This window comes from Geotrypetes seraphini, chromosome 14 (assembly GCF_902459505.1).
Source record: "Geotrypetes seraphini chromosome 14, aGeoSer1.1, whole genome shotgun sequence".
In the NCBI taxonomy this organism is placed as follows: Eukaryota; Metazoa; Chordata; class Amphibia; order Gymnophiona; family Dermophiidae; genus Geotrypetes; species Geotrypetes seraphini.
This window is the reverse complement of record NC_047097.1, coordinates 23,153,933-23,175,887: the sequence shown is the minus strand read 5'-3', so window position 1 is coordinate 23,175,887 and position 21,955 is coordinate 23,153,933. Positions and strand designations below refer to the sequence as shown.

At 42.8% G+C, this 21,955-nt stretch overlaps 1 protein-coding gene across 4 annotated transcripts in view; it reads right to left on the bottom strand.

Moving 5' to 3' along the window:
- The window catches only part of FBN1 (fibrillin 1), a 342,377-nt gene that overhangs the window by 192,125 nt on the left and 128,297 nt on the right, over positions 1-21,955 (bottom strand). For all 4 annotated transcript variants that reach the window (XM_033919694.1, XM_033919696.1, XM_033919695.1 and 1 more), the window contains 5 exons: positions 20,350-20,472; positions 14,542-14,664; positions 13,135-13,287; positions 8,767-8,820; positions 5,286-5,411 (listed from right to left, as the gene is read on the bottom strand). In XM_033919694.1, the coding sequence (XP_033775585.1) occupies positions 5,286-5,411; positions 8,767-8,820; positions 13,135-13,287; positions 14,542-14,664; positions 20,350-20,472 (579 nt within the window). The remainder of the gene's footprint in view (positions 1-5,285; positions 5,412-8,766; positions 8,821-13,134; positions 13,288-14,541; positions 14,665-20,349; positions 20,473-21,955) is intronic.

Here is a 21,955-nt window from a genome sequence, read left to right as displayed (position 1 = left end):
TGGTGGGGCTATGGGCCTGGATTTTACAGGAGTAAGATCTGGTAACCCTAGTCATATTACACAATGCCCCATCTCATTGAAGTCTAGCCCTTTGCTCCACATTTGTAAAATGCTATTATGAAAGCAGTTGTACCGACTGGATACTTCAAATCAGCTTCCATGTTTCTTAGGTTTAGTGCTTAGATTTTGCAATTGCTTGGGATAAAAGCAGTGCATTTCTTTCTAGCAATTACTCAAATGCAAGACCATCTTTCAGGGGATGGGGGTGATCACTGAGGGATCCACCCCACAATAGCCAGGCCTCCTGCAACCACCCTCAGAATCAATGAAAAGGCAGAATTGTGTGCACAGCCTGGGCTCTTATCATTATACTTGGGGATCATGGGTCAATTTTAAGGGGCAATGGAAAAGATGCTGGTACTCAATATCCTCAAGTACCCACTAAAAAAAAGCCCTGTATAAATAGAAGTATCTATCTTCCCCCATCCCAGGGTTTAATTTGTAAACAAAAAAGAAGCTGAACTCTGGAGTTGGATGAAGGAAGAGGGCAGGGGCAGGAGCAAGAGGAGCTGGATTGGGAGCAGAGTGATTCGTCTTTATTCTGTTCTAGGTCCTTTGGAGTCTGAAAAGCAATGGTGGAACTGTGTTCCAGGCCACTGCTCAGAATGTTACTATTCTTTGGCATTCCAGAATCTTGCTACTCTTTGGAGTTCTGGAATGTTGCTACTCTGAATTCAAGAGGGCCTGGGATAGGCATGTGGGATCTCTCAGAGAGAGAAAGAGATAATGGTTACTGCGGATGGGAAGACTAGATGGGCCATTTGGCCTTTATCTGCCATCATGTTTCTGGAATGTTGCTACTCTTTAGGATTCCAGAATCTTGCTATTCTTTAGGGTTCTGGAATGTTGCGACTCTGAGATTCTGCATTGAGATTCTGCATGGAATCTTGCTACTCTTTAGGATTCCAGAATCTTGATATTCATTAGGGTTCTGGAATGTTGCAACTCTTTGAGATTCTGCATGGAATCTTGCTACTCTTTGGGGTCTGAAAAAATTGATGGAGAAATGACGGACGAGATTAAACGCAACTGCAAGAGAGGCAACGCAGTTATCATGGGTGACTTCAACTATCCGGAGATAGACTGGAACCTAGGCACCTCTGGCTGTGCTAGGGAGACCAAGTTCCTGGATGCTGTAGGCGATTGTTTCCTGGAACAACTTGTCAAGGAAAATACAAGAGGAAATGCAATTCTGGACTTAATTCTAAATGGACTGCGAAGACTGGCACAAGGTGTAGAAGTAGAAGGGATGCTGGGAAACAGCGATCACAGTATGATCCGCTTCGACCTGGACACAGGGGCGAAACATCGGTCCAGAACAACAGCCATGGCACTGAACTTCTGAAAAGGGAATTACAAAGAGATGAGACTCTTTGATCACCTTGATGGACACGGTCTGATGAGGACCAGACAGCACGGTTTCAGCAAAAGCAGATCTTGTTTGACAAATTTGCTGCACTTCTTGAAGGGAGTAAACAGGCAGATAGACAAAGGCGACCCGGTCGACATTGTATATCTGGATTTTCAGAAGGCGTTCGACAAGGTTCCGCATGAACGACTACTTTGGAAAATTGCAAGCCATGGAATCAAGGGTGAAATACTCACGTGGATTAAAACTGGCTGGAGCATAGGAAACCGAAAGTGGGGGTAAATGGACAATACTCGGACTGGAAGAGCGTCACCAGTGGGGTGCCGCAGGGCTCAGTGCTTGAACCCGTGCTCTTCAACATCTTTATAAATGATCTGGACATTGGTATGACAAGTGAGGTGATTAAATTTGTGGATGATACGAAGTTATTCAAAGTAGTGAAGACACAGGGGGATTGCGAAGATCTGCAAGAGGACATAATCAAGCTCGAGAAATGGGGTATCAAACATGGATACAGGATGTCCATGGTGGTACTTGGAGAGACCTCCCAGGAAAGAGACTTGGGAGTTCTGATCGACAAGTCGATGAAGCCGTCCACGCAATGCACGGCGGCAGTGAAAAGGGCGAACAGAATGCTGGGAATGATAAAGAATGGGGATCACAAACAGATCAGAGAAGGTTATCATGCCGCTATACCGGGCCATGGTGCGCCCTCACCTGGAGTACTGCGTCCAGTACTGGTCACCGTACATGAAGGACACGGTACTATTTAAAAGGGTCCAGAGAAGAGCAACTAAAATGGTTAAGGGGCTGGAGGAGTTGCCGTACAGCGAGAGATTAGAGAAACTGGGCCTCTTCTCCCTTGAAAAGAGGAGACTGAGAGGGGACATGATCGAAACATTCAAGATACTGAAGGGAATAGACTTAATAGATAAAGACAGGTTGTTCACCCTCTCCAAGGTAGGGAGAACAAGAGGGCACTCTCTAAAGTTGAAAGGGGATAGATTCCGTACAAACGTAAGGAAGTTCTTCTTCACCCAGAGAGGGTAGAAAACTGGAACGCTCTTCCAGAGTCTGTTATAGGGGAAAACACCCTCCAGGGATTCAAGACAAAGTTGGACAAGTTCCTGCTAAACCGGAACGTACGCAGGTGAGGCTGGAATCATTTAGAGCACTGGTCTTTGACCAAAGGACTGCCACGGGAGCGGACTGCTGGGCACGATGGACCCAGCAGTTGCAATTCTTATGCTACTCTTTAGGATTCCAGAATCTTGCTACTCTTTAGGGTTCTGGAATGTTGCTACTATTTGGGTTTTTGCCACGTACTAGTGACCTGGATTGGCCACCGTGAAGACGGGCTACTGGGCAAGATGGACCACTGGTCTGACTCAGTAAAGCTATTCTTATGTAATATTTTAAAAAATGTCTTCCCAAGTCCATTTTTCATTCCTGGCACTGCATGCCAAGTGTGAAGTATGCAGAAAGTTCAGATGAGGTTCTGTGCAGCAACTCCTTGACTCTTTTAAATCCATAATGACAGAAATGGTTAAACAAGAAGAGAAAAAAAAAATATATAACTATAGGGTCCTCAAATGTATGGAGCCAAATCTAAGGCAAATTGGCTTTGTGGTTTTAGGCTCAGCTCCACTCATATGCTCTGGCCTGCCTTGGACTGGGTTGGGTGAAATGTTATTTTTGGGACTGGTTTGGTTCTTCCTCTGTTTATAACAGCTATAACCACTGAGATCACCTCATTAATGAATGAAAATCCAAACAAAGTCATCTGCATCATTTAGTAGTAGACATTCCCCAAGTTAATAGTAATTTGTTATTTGTACATAAGAATTTCAAATTCAGCTCATATGTTCCTTCCATTTTTGATCATTTTTAATCCCCACGAGAAATCTGAGTGCCCCCCTCTCCCTTTGATGGATACTCAAGACAATCATAAGACTACCAGCTCTCGAAGGGGGTTCAACTGACATCTTAAACCATGAGTGGTCCCCAGAACCACAGAGTGATTTAATAGCCCATTTTTTTTGGGAACTCCAGTTAACATGGCGTCATTCCCACTTAACGCCTGCCGTTCATTTGCCATCCAGCAACTGCTTGCTGTAGCTACCACAATCCTCTGCCAGCTCTTTCTTCCTCTGTCTTCACAAACAGTCCACTGCCTTCCCAACAATGTTGCTTTACAAAAAAAATTGCAGACTGAAATCTTCACAATCCCACAAGTGGAACAGTTTCCAATACAAGGGAGATTGTATTATTTATGGATGTCACTCTCATATTACTCATATACTCATGGGTGTGACATCACTTTTTGCTTATTACTCACAAGATGTCACGGTACATCTGTGAGTTTTCCTGACCACAAATCACTGTCATTCATTAAGAGAATCAGCAACCTCTCTGTATAAAGAAATTAATAGTTTGTCATGTAACATTAACACACTAATGCAAAAGTAAACACACTATGAATTAAAACCGCAGTAGGGTAATTTTAATTTCATAGTAGCTAGATGTGTACATTGTGTTTACTTTCTGGAAAGATTTCTCTATTTTCTCTGGAAATATTTGCTGTTATGCTGCCTAAATGTACTCAACCATTTCTCCTTTTTAAAAACTAATCAGAGCAATATCGCACACCTAATTACCATAAAACTACACTTCAGATGCTGAATTTGAAACATGTCTCCTTTAAAAGGTTGTGAACACATCAGCATTTTTTGGTCACACATCGATTTTTCTAAGTCTAAATCTAACCTAACTCCTGGCAAGTGGGAAGAAATTCTTTGTGGCACACATAACTCTTATGGTGGACAGGAAGAAGTTCTCCAGACTCAGGTACTCTTTGCTCTCCTGGCAGGCAATCAAATAGATGCCTTAGGCTATAGCATGCTTCTTTCTGCAGGAGGGCCAGAAAAAAGGGGCCATGAAGCCAAAAGATTCCAGTAGAGTCAGGAAAATGTCTTCTGCTGAGGTATAAGAATTCCCCCACAACCAGGTACCCTTTCTCTTAGTGTTTAGGAAAAGAGGATTATTTCACACATCACACATTTGGACATTGCAGTGCTGGTTTCCACGAGTCCAAAACCACATCTAAAGCTTCCCAAATAAGCACCTTAATACTCCCTTTTTTCAAAATTCAGATGCTGTAGTTATTTCCTTGCTCAATGGTGCTTATGATCTAAGCTGCACTTGAAACAATGGAGGATGGATTGACTTGCCCAAACTCATGGGCGCTGAGTGGAAAAAGCAGGGCCTGAACCCTGACTTTGCAGACTCACAGTCCTCTGCTCTAGCCATTAGGCTACTCCAGTTGGAATGAAAAAAAGCAAGAACTGACGGATTCTGTAACTAGCGTCGGTATTGGCGGCTGCCTTAAAAGCAGCCGCCAAATCACGTGCCAATCACGCATCCGTGCCGGTTTCAGAATTGCGCCTACGTGAAAGATAGGCGCCGGAAATATAGGCCAGGGTTTTCTGGGCCTACATTTCCGACACCTATCTTTGCTTGAATCGTGCCCATGTAGGTTGCTTTAGGCTGCCTAATGCCACTTCCACGCCTACTTTGGCATTCGGCAGCCTAAAGCACCTATGTAGGCTTGATTCTGGCACCTTCTATGTAGGCACCAGTAGGTGCAACCTTGCCATTTTTCACTATTTCTAACGGCGTTCTTCAATTAACTTAGGTGTCGATAGGGTGCCTACCAGCACTTAAGTCGAGGCACTGGTTTTAGAATTTCTCCCCAAATGTACGTATTTGAGATTTGCAAATGACACTAAAAAAAAAAAGCATAGTTTAGCTATCAAGTGTTAGGCATTAATTGTAAAAAAAACAACAACTTTCATACCGATGCAGTGTTTCCCAGATATGTCCACTTCATATCCTGAATTACATATGCATTTATAAGTTCCACGTAGATTCTCACAGATTCCATTTGGACAGATGTCAGGATCCAGTGCACATTCATTTATATCTGCCAAGAGATATTGTGTTTTAATTTAACACTCAGTTGAAAAAGAGCAATATTCTTCTCTATGCGTTACATTCGGTTCATAGACAACGGCGCGAAAGACAAAAGCGCGCGCCGCAGCGCCACTCTAAATTACAGTTTTTGGGGCTCCGACGGGGGGTTTTGTTGGGGAACCCCCCCCCAGTTTACTTAAAAGACATCACGCCGGCGTTATGGGGGGTCTGGGGGGTTGTAACCCTCCACATTTTACTGTAAACTGAACTTTTTCCCTAAAAACAGGGAAAAATTGAAGTTTTCAGTAAAATGTGGGAGGTTACAACCCCCCACAACGCCCCCCACAACGCGGCGCGATGTCTATTAAGTAAAAGTGGGGGTTTCCCCCCCACGCCCCCCGTCGGAGCGCTAAAAACAGTAATTTAGAGCGGCGCGGCGGCGCACGCTGCGCTCAATTGTCTGGGTGCGCCTTTGTCCCGGCGCGCTTTTGACCTGACACCGTTACATTCTATTTTTTATTTATAAAATGTAACAAAATGTAATTATTTATCACTTTTCAGTGAAATGATTAACTTACCCCCCCCCCCCACAATAGCAGTTATTAGCACAGGGAGCTGCGCTGAATGCTCGGCGCTGCTCCCGACGCTCATGAGCGTCGGGAGTTGCGCAGAGCATTCAATGCAGCTCCCTGCACTAATAACCGCTATTGTGCTTTAGTAAAAAGGAGGGGGGTTATATTTCAAGTATGGAAAGTACTAAGGGTGGATTTGTAATACCTCTGTAATTCCCCCACCTGAGATCAGTGTATAGATGCACCTTGTTATCCAGTTTGTCTATCTTGACTAGACTGTAAGCTCTTCAGAGCAGGAACTGTCTCGTTTACACTTTGATGTACAGTACTGCGTATGTCTAGCAGTGCTATAAAAATGATAGGTAGTAGTACGTATGTATACTTTGTACATTTATTGCTTTTTCCTCAGAATTCAGAGGCCTTATTATATATAGCACCAGATTCAGTAAACGGCGTTGTTAAGATCTGCGCAAGCTGCTAATTCTATAAAGATTGCTTAGCACAAAGCAACCTTTACTGAGTAGCACTTAGCGCAGATTTCAGTGCCCAACTCTGGGTTCGAGGATGTACACCTGCTGAAACGTGGCATAAATCCTCGTACCAGCACGCAAGTCAAAGTATTCTATAGCATCACATCGAATGTCTGGAAATGGCTCTGACCCTCCTAAGGCCAAGCCCCCTTTGGATTGCACGCTTATGAAATTTAGGCATGGATGTTATAGAATAGCGACTAGGCCAGTCACGCATAGAAGTCTAAATTGATGCCAATCAATGGCACCTCGTTGACTTATTCATTGCACGTGCGTCTCCCCCTTATGCCCAAATCTGGGTGACCTGTATAGAAACAGGAGACAGGGTGGAATTCTACAAAAGACATCTAAAATCTAGATGCTAAGCTAGTATTCTACAACAGAGCAAATTTGTGCATCTAATCCATTAAAGCAGTGGTTCCCAACCCTGTCCTGGAGGACCACCAGCCAGTCAGGTTTTCAGAATAGCCCTAATGAATACGCATGGAACCGATTTGCATGCCCCATGATATGCAAATCTCTCTTATGCATATTTGTTAGGGCTATCCTGAAAACCTGACTGGCTGGTGGTCCTCCAGGACAGGGTTGGAAACCACTGCATTAAAGAATACTTGCCTAATTTAGCAGTTAGGGGCCTAAATCTAGGCGTGACAACTTCTTGTTCTAGGGCAGACATAGGCAACTCTGGTCCTCAAGGGCCAGAATACGATCGAGTTTCCCCGAAAGAATATGCACTGAAAGTGGTGCATTCAAATAGATCTCAAGCATATTTATTGGGGAAATCCTGAAAACCCGACTGGATTCCGGCCCTCGAGGACCAGAGTTGCCCATGTCTGATCTAAACAAATGATGCCAGAATCGCACCTCCAGAGGCGCCTACCGGCACTATAGGTGTAGCTAATGCATTAGGCGCCTCCGGATGTGCAATTCATATCTAACACCCCCCTTTTAGAAAAGCGCAGAAGAGGTTTTTAGCACCAGCTAGAATGCTGAATGCTCTGCGCTGCTCTGACTGCCATAGAGTTCCTATGCGCAGAGTATTCAGTGTGCCGGCCGGCCCAAAAAGCCTCTTCCGCGCTTTTGTAAAAGGGGGGTAAGGTAGGTGCCAGAAATGTAGACCTGGAAAACCCTGGCTTACATTTACGACACCTATCTTTGCCGGAGGTGCAATTCTTTAAATGTTGCCACTGCATGATTTGACGTGCGATGGGCAGCCACGTTTAATGTGGCCGCCAAGAACGGTGCTGTTTAGAGAATTCAGCAGTATGTAATTTAACACATGCTTATGATTAGTGCACGTTAAATGCTAAGATGCCTATTATATTCCTCTGGGCATCTTAGCATGGTTAGTGCCTACAAAATATCTTCGTGCCCATTGAAGAATTTCCTCCCTTAAGCCATTTTCACCCCCATTTTATTGCTTCACTGCCTTTTGCACCTAAATGGCATCTAACTTTTGGCACTCTGTAGAGAATTAAGGGGACAGTGCATTATACCTGCAGGTCTTGATATTCCAAGAGCAAGAGGTAGCTCTGCTATCTCCTGCGTTCAGTGGAGAACCTTGAAATTCAATGCCAGCATTGAACTTCTGGGTATTTTTGGCCACTAGAAGCATAGCTGGTTGAGCTGATATTCGTCTGCTGGCCAGATAAATTATAATGGTCAAAGATAAACCTACTATTTATATGGGTCTCTCTGGCCGCTCAACTTAGCTGGTCAGCCAATGAATATCGGCACTAGCCGGCTATGTCACACGACATAGCCAGTGAGCTGGCTAGCTGCTAAGCACTAATATTCAGCAACCATCTTGCTCTCAATATTAGCGTTTAGTCGGCTAAGTGCCAGGTGCTGCTCCTGACCAGTTAAATAGCCCTGAATATTGGGCAGATAGAATCATCCCAAAATATAGCCCGCCACCGCTTGTGGAAATTTCTTCCAGTCTCTATTTTTCACGCAAGAAACAGTATGGCATTAAAACTGTGGAAAATGCGGATTTTCGGTTCCGAGACATTTTCTACATTGATAGATACCGGCACTCTGTCATGTCGTAAATCTCTCTCCGGTGTGCTGTCTGATTATACGCTGAATATTTCTTTAAAATTATTTTATTCGCTGTTCATTTATTACTATAGCATTTTTATAATAAAATATCAGCGGGATTCTAAAGCACATAGCGCTGGTGTGATCGTTCTCTCTTAGATCAAGAGGTAAGGGATGGAGCCCAGCAGAAGGCGCTTTCAAAACTAATAGTGCCTATACTTACCATTTCCTGCTGATGTCATGCCTGGTCCACTACTGCAAAGAGCCTGATATTCCTCTGCGGGAGGAAGAGAAAAAGAATTTGATGAATGTTAAGAACATAAGAAGTTGCCTCCGCTGGGGCAGACCAGAGGTCCATCCTGCCCAGTGGTCCGCTCTCGCGGTGGCCCATCAGGCCTAATTGCCTGAACAGTACCCCTGACTAATTTTGTAACTGCCTCTAATCCTATCCCTAATACCTACCTCTACTTCTATCTGTACCCCTCAATCCCTTTGTCCTCCAGGTACCTGTCCAGACCCTCTTTGAAGCCCTGTAGCGTGCTCCTGCTTATCACATCCTCCGGTAGCGCGTTATTTTTCTTCCCATTCTCTTTCCCCCTGTAATTGAATTAGTGGACGCTAAATGCTATCGTGTCCATAGACTAACATGCTAATCGGTTAGCGCACCTTAATAAAACCGGGCCTTTTGTGTCGTACCAACGCAACTCAGATTCACTGTGGAAGGACATCTTTAAGAATGACATAGTATTCCAGTGCTATCAATTGCATCACTGGGTGATTCTTGCCCAGAAATAGCTAAGAAGAAAAAATTTAAATTGAATCAGGTTGGGAAGACTGGATGAACCATTCGGGTCTTTATCTGCCGTCATCTACTATGTTATGTTACTGCTGGAACTCAAATTTTAGTTCCTTTAAGATCTCCCTTTCAGCGACCAGGTGCATAATGAAAATAATTATTTATTAAATTTTTTATACCGTTCTCCCAGGAGAGCTCAGAACAGTTTACATGAGATCATCCAGATACTCAAGCATTTTTCCCCGTCTGTCTTGGTGGGTTCACAATCTAACGTACCTGGGGCAATGGGGGGATTACGTGACTTGCCCGAGATCATAAGGAACAGCATGGGTTTGAACCCACAACCCCAGGGTACTGAGGCTGTAGCTTTAACCACTGCGCCACACTCTCCCCTCATTGGACTCATTGTGCTGTCAAGATAAGAAATGTGAGTTGTGGGCTCACTTCTGAAGTAGGGTGTCTTTTCTCTAATCCAGATACTGGAACCTGATCTCTGGGTGTACCCTGAAGAAGATCTATATGGTCACAAGTACAGTATCATTTGCCAATGTGTCAATGAGTAGTAATGCACTTTAACATACAAGAGTGATAGGTGGTGTTTCTCATAATTAACATATTTCTCCACTGCTTGTTGAGCTTCATTGGCTCCCAGTGGCTTGGCGAGTTCAGTTTAAGATCTTGGTATTAGTTTATAAGGCTTTGCATTAGATTCTGCCGGGTGTTGTAGCAAATTTATCAATGTCATATATGCCTTCTCGTTCTTTGAGGTCTCAAACAAAGCAGTTATTGGTTGTCCCTTCTGTACGCTGCATAGCTGAGGCTATTATTCGTTCTCATATCTTTGGGGTGGTAGGCCCCCCCCAACTATAGAATGCCCTCTCTGATGCTGTTCATCAGATTTCTTACTTTTTCAAAAGTGTTTGAAGGCTTATCTTTTTCGAAATGCATTTCAAAATTTGTAATGGGAGTAATTATTGGTTTTGTATTTGAATCTGACATGTAAAGAGCGATTTTTGAATATATTGTAGATTGGGGGGGGGCGTTCTTCCTTTTTTTCTTTTAATTTTATGTGTTATGGGGTTATGTAAGTTGAATGTTTTTAGGTTGCTAATGTATGTTGTGTTAGTTTTGGATGTCAAGGTTTTATGTTATGCCTATGTATTTTTTGTAACCCGCATAGATTTTTGGATATGCGGAATATAAATATTTTATTTAAAGAAATAAATAAGGTTAACTGCATGGTTAGTATAAAGACCCCTGCTAAGAACAACGGATCAGATTCTATTAATGTTAGTACATGAGGCGATTAATTTGATAGAAACATAGAAAGATGACGGCAGATAAGGGCTACAGCCCATCAAGTCTGCCCACACCATTGACCCACCCTTATAATTCTACTGGCCCCCTTAACTCTACTGACCTGCTCTATTAAGTCAATATCCTAGCGACCCTATTCATTGGTATGACCTTCGCAGTGATCCCACATAGGTATCCCATTTATTCTTGAAGTCTGGGATACTGCGGGCCTCGATGCTTGTTTTCTGCTAACTGAGCAATCCTTGGAAACATTTCTTATAGATTTGATTTGCAATTTCTAATAACTGTAATGAGTTCCATTCATTTTTGAGGGGTTGATTATGTAATTAACTTTTGAGATGTTTAATGCAGTGTTGACGGTAAAGAAGGGAAAATATATTAGTTGGGACTTCTGTCCAAGAATGTACTCCTTCCATAGATCCATTGACAGTTAGAGTAAGAGAAAAAGAATGGTATACTGAGGGTGCTGAAAGGTGTACTCCCTCTCGTCTTAAGGGTTTTATCTTTGCCAAGAGAAGCTCCATATCTGGACAAAAATACTGTCAGCATAAATGAGCAGCAACACTCTCTGACAGACTTCCTGCCAAATTCCGTTTCAAAGCAGAAAGTTCAGAAAACTTAAAAATAAGTTCACTTTGAAGAGAAACTCAGGGCTCCTTTTATGAAGGGCGCTAGCGTTTTTAGCGTGTGCTGCATTGCCCCAATGTAAAGTTAGACTTGGATGCATCGTATTAATACTAAAGTTGATCCAACACAAACAAAGGGAAACAAACTGATAAACTAGCAAAAACATCTGAATGTAAATTATGACTATATCCCAATAAGCAATAACCCACAGACTAATATGAAATTCAAGAAGTGTTAAGATTAAGTTGAATAGAGTCAAAGACTTTGTGCTCATAGATCAGCTTGTTGCAAGAAATAACCATGAAGTTACGAAGAACTAGTGGTTATCTTCAATATTCTAGTCACAGCACAGCGATACCCGAGTGTCCCAATCTCTTATAAATAAACGTAATGCTGAAGTGCAGCTACGCGTCAAGAACCAACTCCAGCTCAATGCTGGCGTTAGCGTTTAGCGCCCGCGCTATAACTAGCACAGCTTAGTCGCTCTAAATGCATCATCTGTCCTAAACAATAACCAAACAAAGAGAGATCTCCAAGCAAAACTTTTGAGGTATAAAAATATCCAGAAGAACATTAACAGTACAAATGTTTTTATATTTAGACCCAAGGCTTTCTTTTACTAAGCCACAGTAGATGTCTCTACCGTGGCCCAGGGCGCTAAATTCTCCAATGCTGCTCCGATGCTCTGGGCCACCGTAGAAATCTCTACCGTGGCTTAGAAAAAGGGGGTGGCAAACGATTCTGGGTTTACACTGAGGTAGATATTACAATGGACCAGCAGACAAAATAGCACCAAAAGGAAATGAAGCAGCAAAACAACTAAAAGATTACGGAACAGAAGATCAGATGGACCAGTTTGTAGTTTAATAAGTGTCCAAATAACTTAAAAGCAATAATTCTAAAAACAATCCACAAAGGGTGTATACATAGGGTTGTCAGATTTTACGCCTGTAAAATCCAGACCCTTAGCCCTGTCCCCAGGCCCCATGTTCCGCCTAGCCACGCCCTGTTACTCCCAAGTCACGCCCCCCCCCAACCCCACCCCCTCCTGTTCTCATCCTGGAAGGGCATCTGCACATGGAAACCTATGATGTCACACACGTGTGTGCACGCACACGACATCACCACGTTGCATCCGTGAACGTGCAGATGGCCTCCCGACACGGTCCCGAGATGGAAGCTTTTCAAAACCCGGACAAAGTGCTGGGTTTTGAACATCTGTCTGGATGCTCCGGCATGTCCTCTAAAAAGAGGGCATGTCTAGGAAAATCCAGACATCTGTTAGCCCTATGTATACAGTCACAAGTGACCCACAGGATAGAAACCAAATAATGCTGCTTGTTTGTAGCCTTCAGCTGTATTAATACTTAATACAAAAATGGTCTAGTCAAAGCTGTATTGGCCTGTAAAGAATCAACCACACTTTAACACTAGGGGTCACTCGGAGAAATTGAAAGGGGACAGGTTTAGAACAAATGCTAGGAAGTTCTTTTTTACCCAGAGGGTGGTGGACACATGGAACGTGCTTCCGGAGGATGTGATAGGCCAGAACTCTGTACAGGGGTTCAAGGAAGGTTTGGATAGGTTCCTGGAGGATAAGGGGATAGAGGGGTACGGATAGAACTTGAGGTAGGTTATAGAAGTGGTCAGAAACCACTTCACGGGTCACGGACCTGATTGGCCGCCGCGGGAGCGGACCGCTGGGCGAGATGGACCTCTGGTCTGACCCAGTGGAGGCAACTTCTTACATTCTTATGTTCTTATATAATATATTGTAAAATCAGTGTATTATATTAGCAGTGGAATCACAATCCTTTTTCACAACCTTGTGAGTTTCGTGCACTAGCGTACCTGAATTTAGTGCAGGGCATGGTTGACAAGGCTCTCCAAAAGCAAATTCAGTGTTGGCACAACAGCATTCCGATTTAGTAACAGCTCCCAGCAGGGGTTTAACACACTGGCCTCGTTTGTAACCACCGTAGCATGTGCTTCGCATATGGGTGTCTACACAAGAAAAACACTACATCAGATTTTATCAGTCACCATAATCAGAAGTTTGATATGATTTCTTAAGTTAGAACCTCCCAAATAAAATATATCTACTATACTTTTTTTTAATAAACTTTATTAATTTTCAACATGCGTACAAAGTGCAGAAAATTATTAAACAAATAACATAATAAACAGCGCTTTCAACCAAACAGGAGATAATATAAAGTATATATCCCCCTCCCTCCTCCCCCCCCCCGGATGTGTACTGGAATCTTATAGGAATTAATAATAATAATAACTTTATTTTTATATACCGCCAGCTATCTTGCGACTTCTAGGCGGTTTACAATAAAAGAAACTGTAAATACAATAAAGAGAAACAATACGTACAATGAATTAAAGAGTATAGCAGTGTCCATCTCGTACAACGAATTATAGAGAATAGCAATATACATCTGACATTAATAATGTTAACGAATTAAGAGTTCTTCAACTTAATCAGATCTCATAAACTCAATTAATGTGCTCCACGTTAATTTAAAAATTTTGTCATGTCCTACTCTTTCTGAATACATTTTTTCAAATTTATAGCACAGACACAAGGACTCCCACCAAAAGGCAATTGAACAAAATGCTCCTAATTCAACAATTTAGCACACTCCTGTCATTCTTAGAATGCAAATTTACACACACAGGTTACAGAATAACGACAATTGGGTGCATAACTTAATTGTTATCGGCCAGATTCTGTATAAGATGCCACAATCGACGGACGCCTACAAAGCGGCCACCAATCGTGTGTCAATCATGTGATGGCTCCATGTATAGAATCGGACCTCCGGGCAAAACAGGCACCAGAAATGTAGGCCAGGGTTTTCTGGGCCTACATTTCCAGCGCCTACATAGGCTTTTTCTGGCACTTCCGGCGTTAGCTATGCCCATAGTGACTTTAGGTGCCAGAAAGCGCCTATATAGGTGTGATTCTAATGCCTTTTATTTAGGTACTGGTAGGTGCTTGAACATCAGGGTTTTTCGTCATTTCTAACGGTGTTTGTCAATTAACTTAGGCACTGGTAAGGAGTCTACTGGCGCCTAAGTTTTGGCACCTGTTATAGAATGTCCCATGGGCCATTCCTCCCTGCAACCTGTCTCAAAGAGTCACTTTGCCTCCTCCCACTTTCATTTCTCACCCAACCTTAGAGACAACCTACCCTGTTGACCCCTCCAGTTCATTATTTCTTGTTTCTCTCAATGACCTTGTCTTACCTACACATACACGACCATCTAGGCCAACTGCCAAACCAGGCAAACATTCACATCTGAAAGAGCCCTCTGTGTTCACACAATGGCCATTCATGCAGATTCCAGCAGTGTCGCACTCGTTTATGTCTGTAGCAAGACAAAAAAAAAAAAAATATATATATATATATATACACACAATATATGTACTCAAGTGCTGTAAACATGTAATTTTCAATTTGTTAAATCTCTTCTTTACTCTCAATGAAAGCACTCAAAGCTATCAAACAAAATACTGCTAATATAGAAAGTAACGAAAATATAAAAAAATACACAAGCACAGTGGATGTTAGTATTCCTATTAAGAATTATGCCAGATCCTTCCTAAAAAGTAAAGGGCTTACATTAATAATTCTGCTGCAGGAAAACGATGGGCTCCCCTGAAGATATATCAGTCCAAACATCCCGAGAGATAATGCCATGAGTAACATGACCAAAGGCTCCCCTGAAGCCCACATCAACTCGACTAGGTGTGGGAAATGGTTAGCTAGATTGATATTTCCGCTAAGAAAGCTTTTGTGCACTAATACTGAAGTCAGAAGGAAGCAAACAGAAGTGTTGCATGTGGTAAATCAGACATGAATCTTTCCTGGAAAGTGCTTGCAGGTGAGACTGAACCACAATGCATTGCAAATCTGATTAATAATAGAATTACTTTGAGGCACCAACATTTCAAAATGACCAGGAGCAAACATAATATAAATATAAATTACCCCTCCCTGGAACAGTGAAGTAGCTCCTCAATAATAGGGGTTCTCAGTGTCCACTGGTACCTACAGAGCTGACTCCTACGACTTTGAGGCCCCTTTAATAATACACTTCCTCCTCCCTATTCGCTATTTTGGCGTACGTGGTTTTGACTATTAGCAATTTTTTTTTTTCGGGACCCCCCTCTAGAGAATTGCTTGGAGGCAGCCCACATCAACCAGAACCGGCCCCGGAACTTAGATCTGGGCGAGGAGGAGGAGGCGATCGGAGGTGAGCAGCCACCCCAGGAGTCCAACCCTCAGTTGTGGATGCAGCTCCGGTGGCAATTTCATGCACAGACCTTACCTGGTGGTCTAGCAGTGCCGCGGGGCAGGAGCGAACTTCTTACACTCATGCCTGTGCAGAGCCGTGCTTTACACCCATGCTGTGAGTTTCCGGCTATGCATGGGGCAGGAGTGTAGGAAGATCGCTCCTGCCCTGCATCACTGCGGGGGTGGGTCAGAGTCGGCCCAAAAGTTATTCATGAATTTTCCTTATTCGCGGGCCAGCTCTGCCTCTAACCTCCATGAATACGGAGGGGGGAGTGTATGTGCTAAGTATTATCCCCCCTTTCACAAAACCGCATTAGATTTTCTTATTGCTGGCTGTGACGGTATTAGCTCCAACGCTCATAGAATTCCTATGAGCATCAGACTTAATACCACCATGGCCAGCGATAAAAACGCCTAACGCAGCTTCGTAAAAAGGGGGTTAGTATGTTAATTAGAATCCAGTAAGTTAGCACATGGCCACAGTAATCATTAATGCACAGCATAACACTAATTCACCTGCTAATTACATACCCTGTTATTGGTTTTCTTTATTTATTTAGTTTAAGTATTTATATACTGCCTATCAAAGTTATCTAAGCAGTTTACAATCAGGTACTCAAGCATTTTCCCTAACTGTCCTGGTGGGCTCACAATCTATCTAATGTACCTGGGGCAATGGAGGATTGAGTGACTTGGCCAGGGTCACAAGGAGCAGCGTGGAATTTGAACCCACAATCTCAGGGTGCTGAGGCTGTAGTTCTAACCACTAGGCCACTTCTTCCTCCATACACATCATAGGCGGGGCTAATTGCACCCGTAAAGTATTCTGTGTGGTAACTGCATAGAAACATCCCCTGTGGTATTATGGGCATCTAACATGCATTGAGTACAAATGTTCATTATATTTTAAGTAAAAGGACTCTTTTGTCTCTGTGGTACAGCAAGACCCACAGGATGGCAAATTGTCTATTTTGGACACATCAGTTTTTTCAGATGGAATGCATGTCAATTGTCGGTACAAAATATAATCCACCTTGCACGATTTTAAATTTGTTTTTAGGCAACTTTTTCGAAGAATGCTAGGAATGATTAAGAAGGGGATCATGAACAGATCGGAGAAGGTTATCATGCCGCTGTACTGCACTGGTCGCCGTACATGAAGTAGGACATGGTACTACTCAAAAGGGTCCAGAGAAGAGCGACTAAAATGGTTAAGGGGCTGGAGGAGTTGCCGTACAGCGAGAGATTAGAGAAACTGGACCTCTTCTCCCCTGAAAAGAGGAGACTGAGAGGGGACATGACCAAAATGTTCAAGATAATGAAGGGAATAGACTTAGTAGATAAAGACAGGTTGTTCACCCTCTCCAAGGTATGGAGAACGAGAGGGAACTCTCTAAAGTTGAAAGGGGATAGATTCCATACAAACGTAAGGAAGTTCTTCTTCACCCAGAGAGTGATGGAAAACTGGAACGCTCTTCCGGAGGCTGTTATAGGGGAAAACACCCTTCAGGGATTTAAGACAAAGTTAGACAAGTTCCTGCTGAACCAGAACATATGTAAGTAAGGCTAGACTCAGTTAGGGCACTGGTCTTTGACCTAAGGGCTGCCGCAAGAGCGGACTGCTGGGCACGATGGACCACTGATCTGACCCAACAGCGGTAATTTCTTATGTTCTTATGAGAGTACAAGACCAACCGTCATAGTGCAAGTTTGTGGGTGGTGGGGGTAGGGCAGCTGGGGGGTGAGGCATAAGAATTGTATTGACTGTCTTCTTATGGCTTATTCCACTATTTGTTTCTGGAAAAGGTTTGATTGTGTGCTCATGCCTGTTTTCATTGTTTGACTTTAATAAAGATGATTTACCATAAACCAAGTTACTGTATCAAATTGATTCTCCAGTCCTCATCATTTTCTCAACAAAATAACATTCCAGAGTCAGGGGAACATTCTAATGAGATTTATTTTCTATTTGAAATAAGCACTGCTTCAAGAAACCTCCATATCGAGCCTATGATCTCACTGGTGGCCTCCGACTGAGGAGAGTGATGTCCTTCCCTACTGTATTTCCACAGAGAGAACAGGGTGGAGGGGATAACTGGGAGAAGAGTCATGCATTAAACCAAGACATTCATCAAAATGAAGGCCTTTCTTGTGTTTGACAATGTTTTGTCTTTTAGAAACAGGGTCAATGTATGATTAAAACATCTATATAAACTGTTTCTTTTGTCTCTAGAGCTTAGAGATGTAAAGAGCCACATTGGAAAACCATATGAGGGTATGTAACTTGGATCCAATTTGGTTTCTTCCATGGTGTATGTGTTGGCACTGTACATTCCTTTGAAACCTCCTGAAACAGAAGATTTGTACACAAAACCTGTCTTCATTTAGTCTTTGGTGAAATTTTTTCCTGGCATAGGAATTCTAGAATGTTTTCTGACTGAGATTAACACTAACAGAACTCTAACTGTTGTCTAATATGCACAAACTTAAGAAAATGATCTTGTAGCCTGGGAGTTGAACACTTGTCTGTCAATGGAACCACAAATACCACATGGTATTACCGTGTTTCCCCAAAAATAAGCCCAAGCATGATTTTCGGGGTAGGCCCTAATATAAACCCTACCCCAAAAATAAGCCCTAGTTAAGATCCCTCCCTCCCATCCCTTTGTGCAATGGAACACCACCACTGATGATATCATCAGTGATGCGGCAGAGGGAAGGCCCCGGCAGGGAAAGCCACAAAGCAGCCCGTTCAAAGCACTGTCACCGGTTTTGAGGCTTCAGAGGTATTTAAGGCAGACGGTGGTGTTCTGGTGCACAAGGGAATGGGAAGGAGGGATAGGTATAACATGGCACTTGTCAAGGGTAGATACTGTGTTTCCCTGAAAATAAGACATTCCCCGAAAATAAGCCCTAGTACATTTTTGGAGCACAAATTAATATAAGACCCTGTCTTATTTTGGGGAAACACGGTATAAGTCTGAGATAATAAATCTAATGTCCAAGTATTGATGCAGGGAGACTAGGTTATCTTAACTCATAATACTAAGATCTCCCTTCCATTAGGTGCAAACATTCCCAACTTATTGTAGAAGCACAGATAGAACAATGGGGATAGAGTAAACATCTATTATAAAAATAAGAATAAATAGGTTATAAAAACTATCACATCCAATCAATAAACATTTAACTAAGTAATATGCTTTATTAAATATAAATCTTCAAAAGCCCATCAAAACAAACAATATATCACAAAGTACCTAGAAATCAAATATAGGGGTCCTTTTACTAAGGCGTGCGAACCAATTTAGCGCATGTGAAATGCTAAGGCGCCCATAGAATTCCTTACAGAATGCAGGATTCTGCCTAAAGTCCTCTATTTGATCTTTGTTGATGTTCTATGGCATTATATGTCATTAAAAAAACCCTGAGATCCAAGGTGTAGCTACCATTGAGCAAGCCTAACAAAAAAATCGGGCACTGATCAATGATAAGAGTCACCTCATCTGCCCCAATCAGTCAACAAAAGAAGCCCCTGAAATACATCAGAACAAATATAGCAGTGCAGGACCTTAGAGCCCACGTGTTAGCTCATAATCTGCTGATCCCACTCCCTCCGACATAAGATGTGGTAGTGGAGGGGATGGGATGCCATTTTCATCCTGCCTCAGAACAGAAACGGAATGGAGAGATGAGGAGAAAAGATGGACAGGGAGAGATATAGAAGGAATTATCAAGGAGATCAGTGAGATGCTGGACATGGGAAAGGTAGAAGAGGATACAGGGGGAGATTCTGGAGAAGTAGAAGAGAATTTTTTTTTGGGGGGGAGAAGCTGAACCTAGGAAAGGCAGAAGGGGAGATGGAGGAGAAGCTGGATATCAAGAATGTAGAAGAGATCAGGGGAGATGTTGGACATGGAAAAAGTGGAAGGGGACATCAGGGGAGATGTTAGACAAGAGGAAGATGGAAAAGGAGATCAGGGGAGATGTGCATTATTTGTTAATGTGGCAGATAATGCATAACATATAGTTAACCGCATTCTGCATTAGTGTCTGTTCTGTTAGTGCACTTTAGAACCCACTGTCCCATGCTAGCAGCACAGCTGCCTTTCCCAAAGTGCCAGAAATGTACACTTAGGGCCTGATTCTTAAAATATGCGTCCCAATTGCAGGCAGCGTCATCCCGCCATCTGGCAGTCAATTGGGATTCACGTTTAAAAAAAAAAAAATTGAGCAAGGCATCTGTAGCACATCTATGGAGATGTGTAGGGATACTTAAGCACGCCCAAGGGCATGGTTTTTCCCGGAAGTGGCCTTGGGCGTGCTTCAGCGTCCCTACGCATCTCCATAGGCACGTGACAGACGCTTTAAATGTAGGCCTGCAAAATGCTGGCCTACATTTAAGGTATCTATTCAGTGATGTAGACGTGATTCTCTTTAGGACACTGATGCGTGATTGACACACGATCGGCGTCTGCCTCTTAAGCGTCCACCAAGATTGGTGTCCTAAAGAGAATCAAGCCCTTACTGCAGGTGTTTTCTAACAACCATGGGTAAACTAGTGCTGTTAAGCAGAATTAACTAAAAACACCTCAACGCAATTTAGTATCTAGGCCCCTTAATCTAGGCTCTGTTAAAGTAAACATTTCATATTAAAAAAAAATTCAAAAGGACTTTGTCTCCTCTTGCTTTTAAGTTAACTGTATGGCATTCTGTTTGCAAGCAGGAAAGACTTGCACTATGGTAGAATATTTACCTGCGCAGTAGCGCCCGTTGGGATCCAACTGGAAACCAGGTTTGCAAATGCACTTGAAACTGCCTTCTTCGTTGATGCACATGCCATTGTGACAAATGTTTCTTAAGCTGCATTCATCCTGATCTAAAAAAAAAAATACATTGATGAAAAAATAAACATTGCTATTCATTGTTTTCCTGTTTAGGTCCCCGTGAAAGGGATGAGATTCCTCTGTATATATGGCAGCAGGAAAGCTTTAAAAGATTATTAAAAAGATGTCTTTTTTGTAAGATGAAGTATGGGACCTGATTTTTAGGTTGTATGATTGAGATCTGGTTCGCTTCTTATTGTTTGTGATTGCTTTGTTATGAATGTATTGTTAAACATAGAAACATAGAGTATGACGGCAGATAAAGGCCGGTGGCCCAACAAGTCTGCCCACTGTTATGATTATAATTATGCACCTATTTGTTGTACCCGCTTTGTGCAAAGCAGGATACAAATAAATGAACTATAAAACCTATAATTGGGAGAATGAAATGTCAATGAAACATGATTCCAACTTGGTCTAATCTAGATGCAGATTCCGTTGGAACTAGTTCCCCCTTCTAGAACAGACTGCCTAAATTTAAGCGTCACCTAGGCGCTTACACTTATAGAATATTGCTCTTTGAGCACCTAAGTGTACCATTAAGCACCTATATGGCAGCAGTAGGACTAACCACTATTCTCTAAATATGCACTCAAATGGCTTATGCCTGGATTCCGTAAACAGCGCCTAGAAAAATGGAGTTGGCCGCATGTCAATCACGCTTAGGCGCCATGTATAGAAACACGGTTAGTGGCACCTATATAAAAACTTTGGCACCAGGAATGTAGGCAAGGGTTTTAAAGGCCTACATTTCAGGTGCCTAAGGTTTTAGAGAATTGCGCCTACGTCATGCTCTGCCCACAGAAACGCCCACTTAGGCATTAGGCAACGCTAAGCGCCATGCGATAGGTGCCTGCCTTTTATAGAATCGGATAGGTGCCTATCGCCCAATTAAAAGTTTTGTTTCCAATTGTTGAGGCTATTAAGGGTATTTTGCCAATTAAGGGCTCCTTTTACTAAACCGCAGAAGAGCTTCTTACTGTGGGTCAGCGAGGTCAGTGCTTCGAGGCTCATTCAGTTCCTATGAGCATCGGAGCATTAAGCTCGTCAGCCCCCCGGAAAGATGCTCTTCCGCAGTTTAGTAAAACCCAGCATAAGTTAAGCCTATAGAATTTGGCCTATAATGTATAAATGCAAGGTCATTCACTAAAAAATCTCCCCTCAACCCAGTTCTAGATGGGACAGCAGGGGTGGAAACCACAATGAAATCACTACTAGCCAATCAATCAATAATTTGAATGTACAGGAAAAGTTCTCAGTCTTCACAGCCAGGTCTGTGGAGTCGGTAGATAAATCCTTCAACTCTGACTCCTCAGTTTCTGGTACCCATGACTCCGACTCCAACTCTGACTCTACAGCCCTGGTTTTATCTATATGTTTTGAAATCAGGGCTGTGGAGTCGGTAGATAAATCCTTCGACTCCGACTCCTCAGTTTCTGGTACCCACGACTCCAACTCCAGGCACCCAAAATTGTC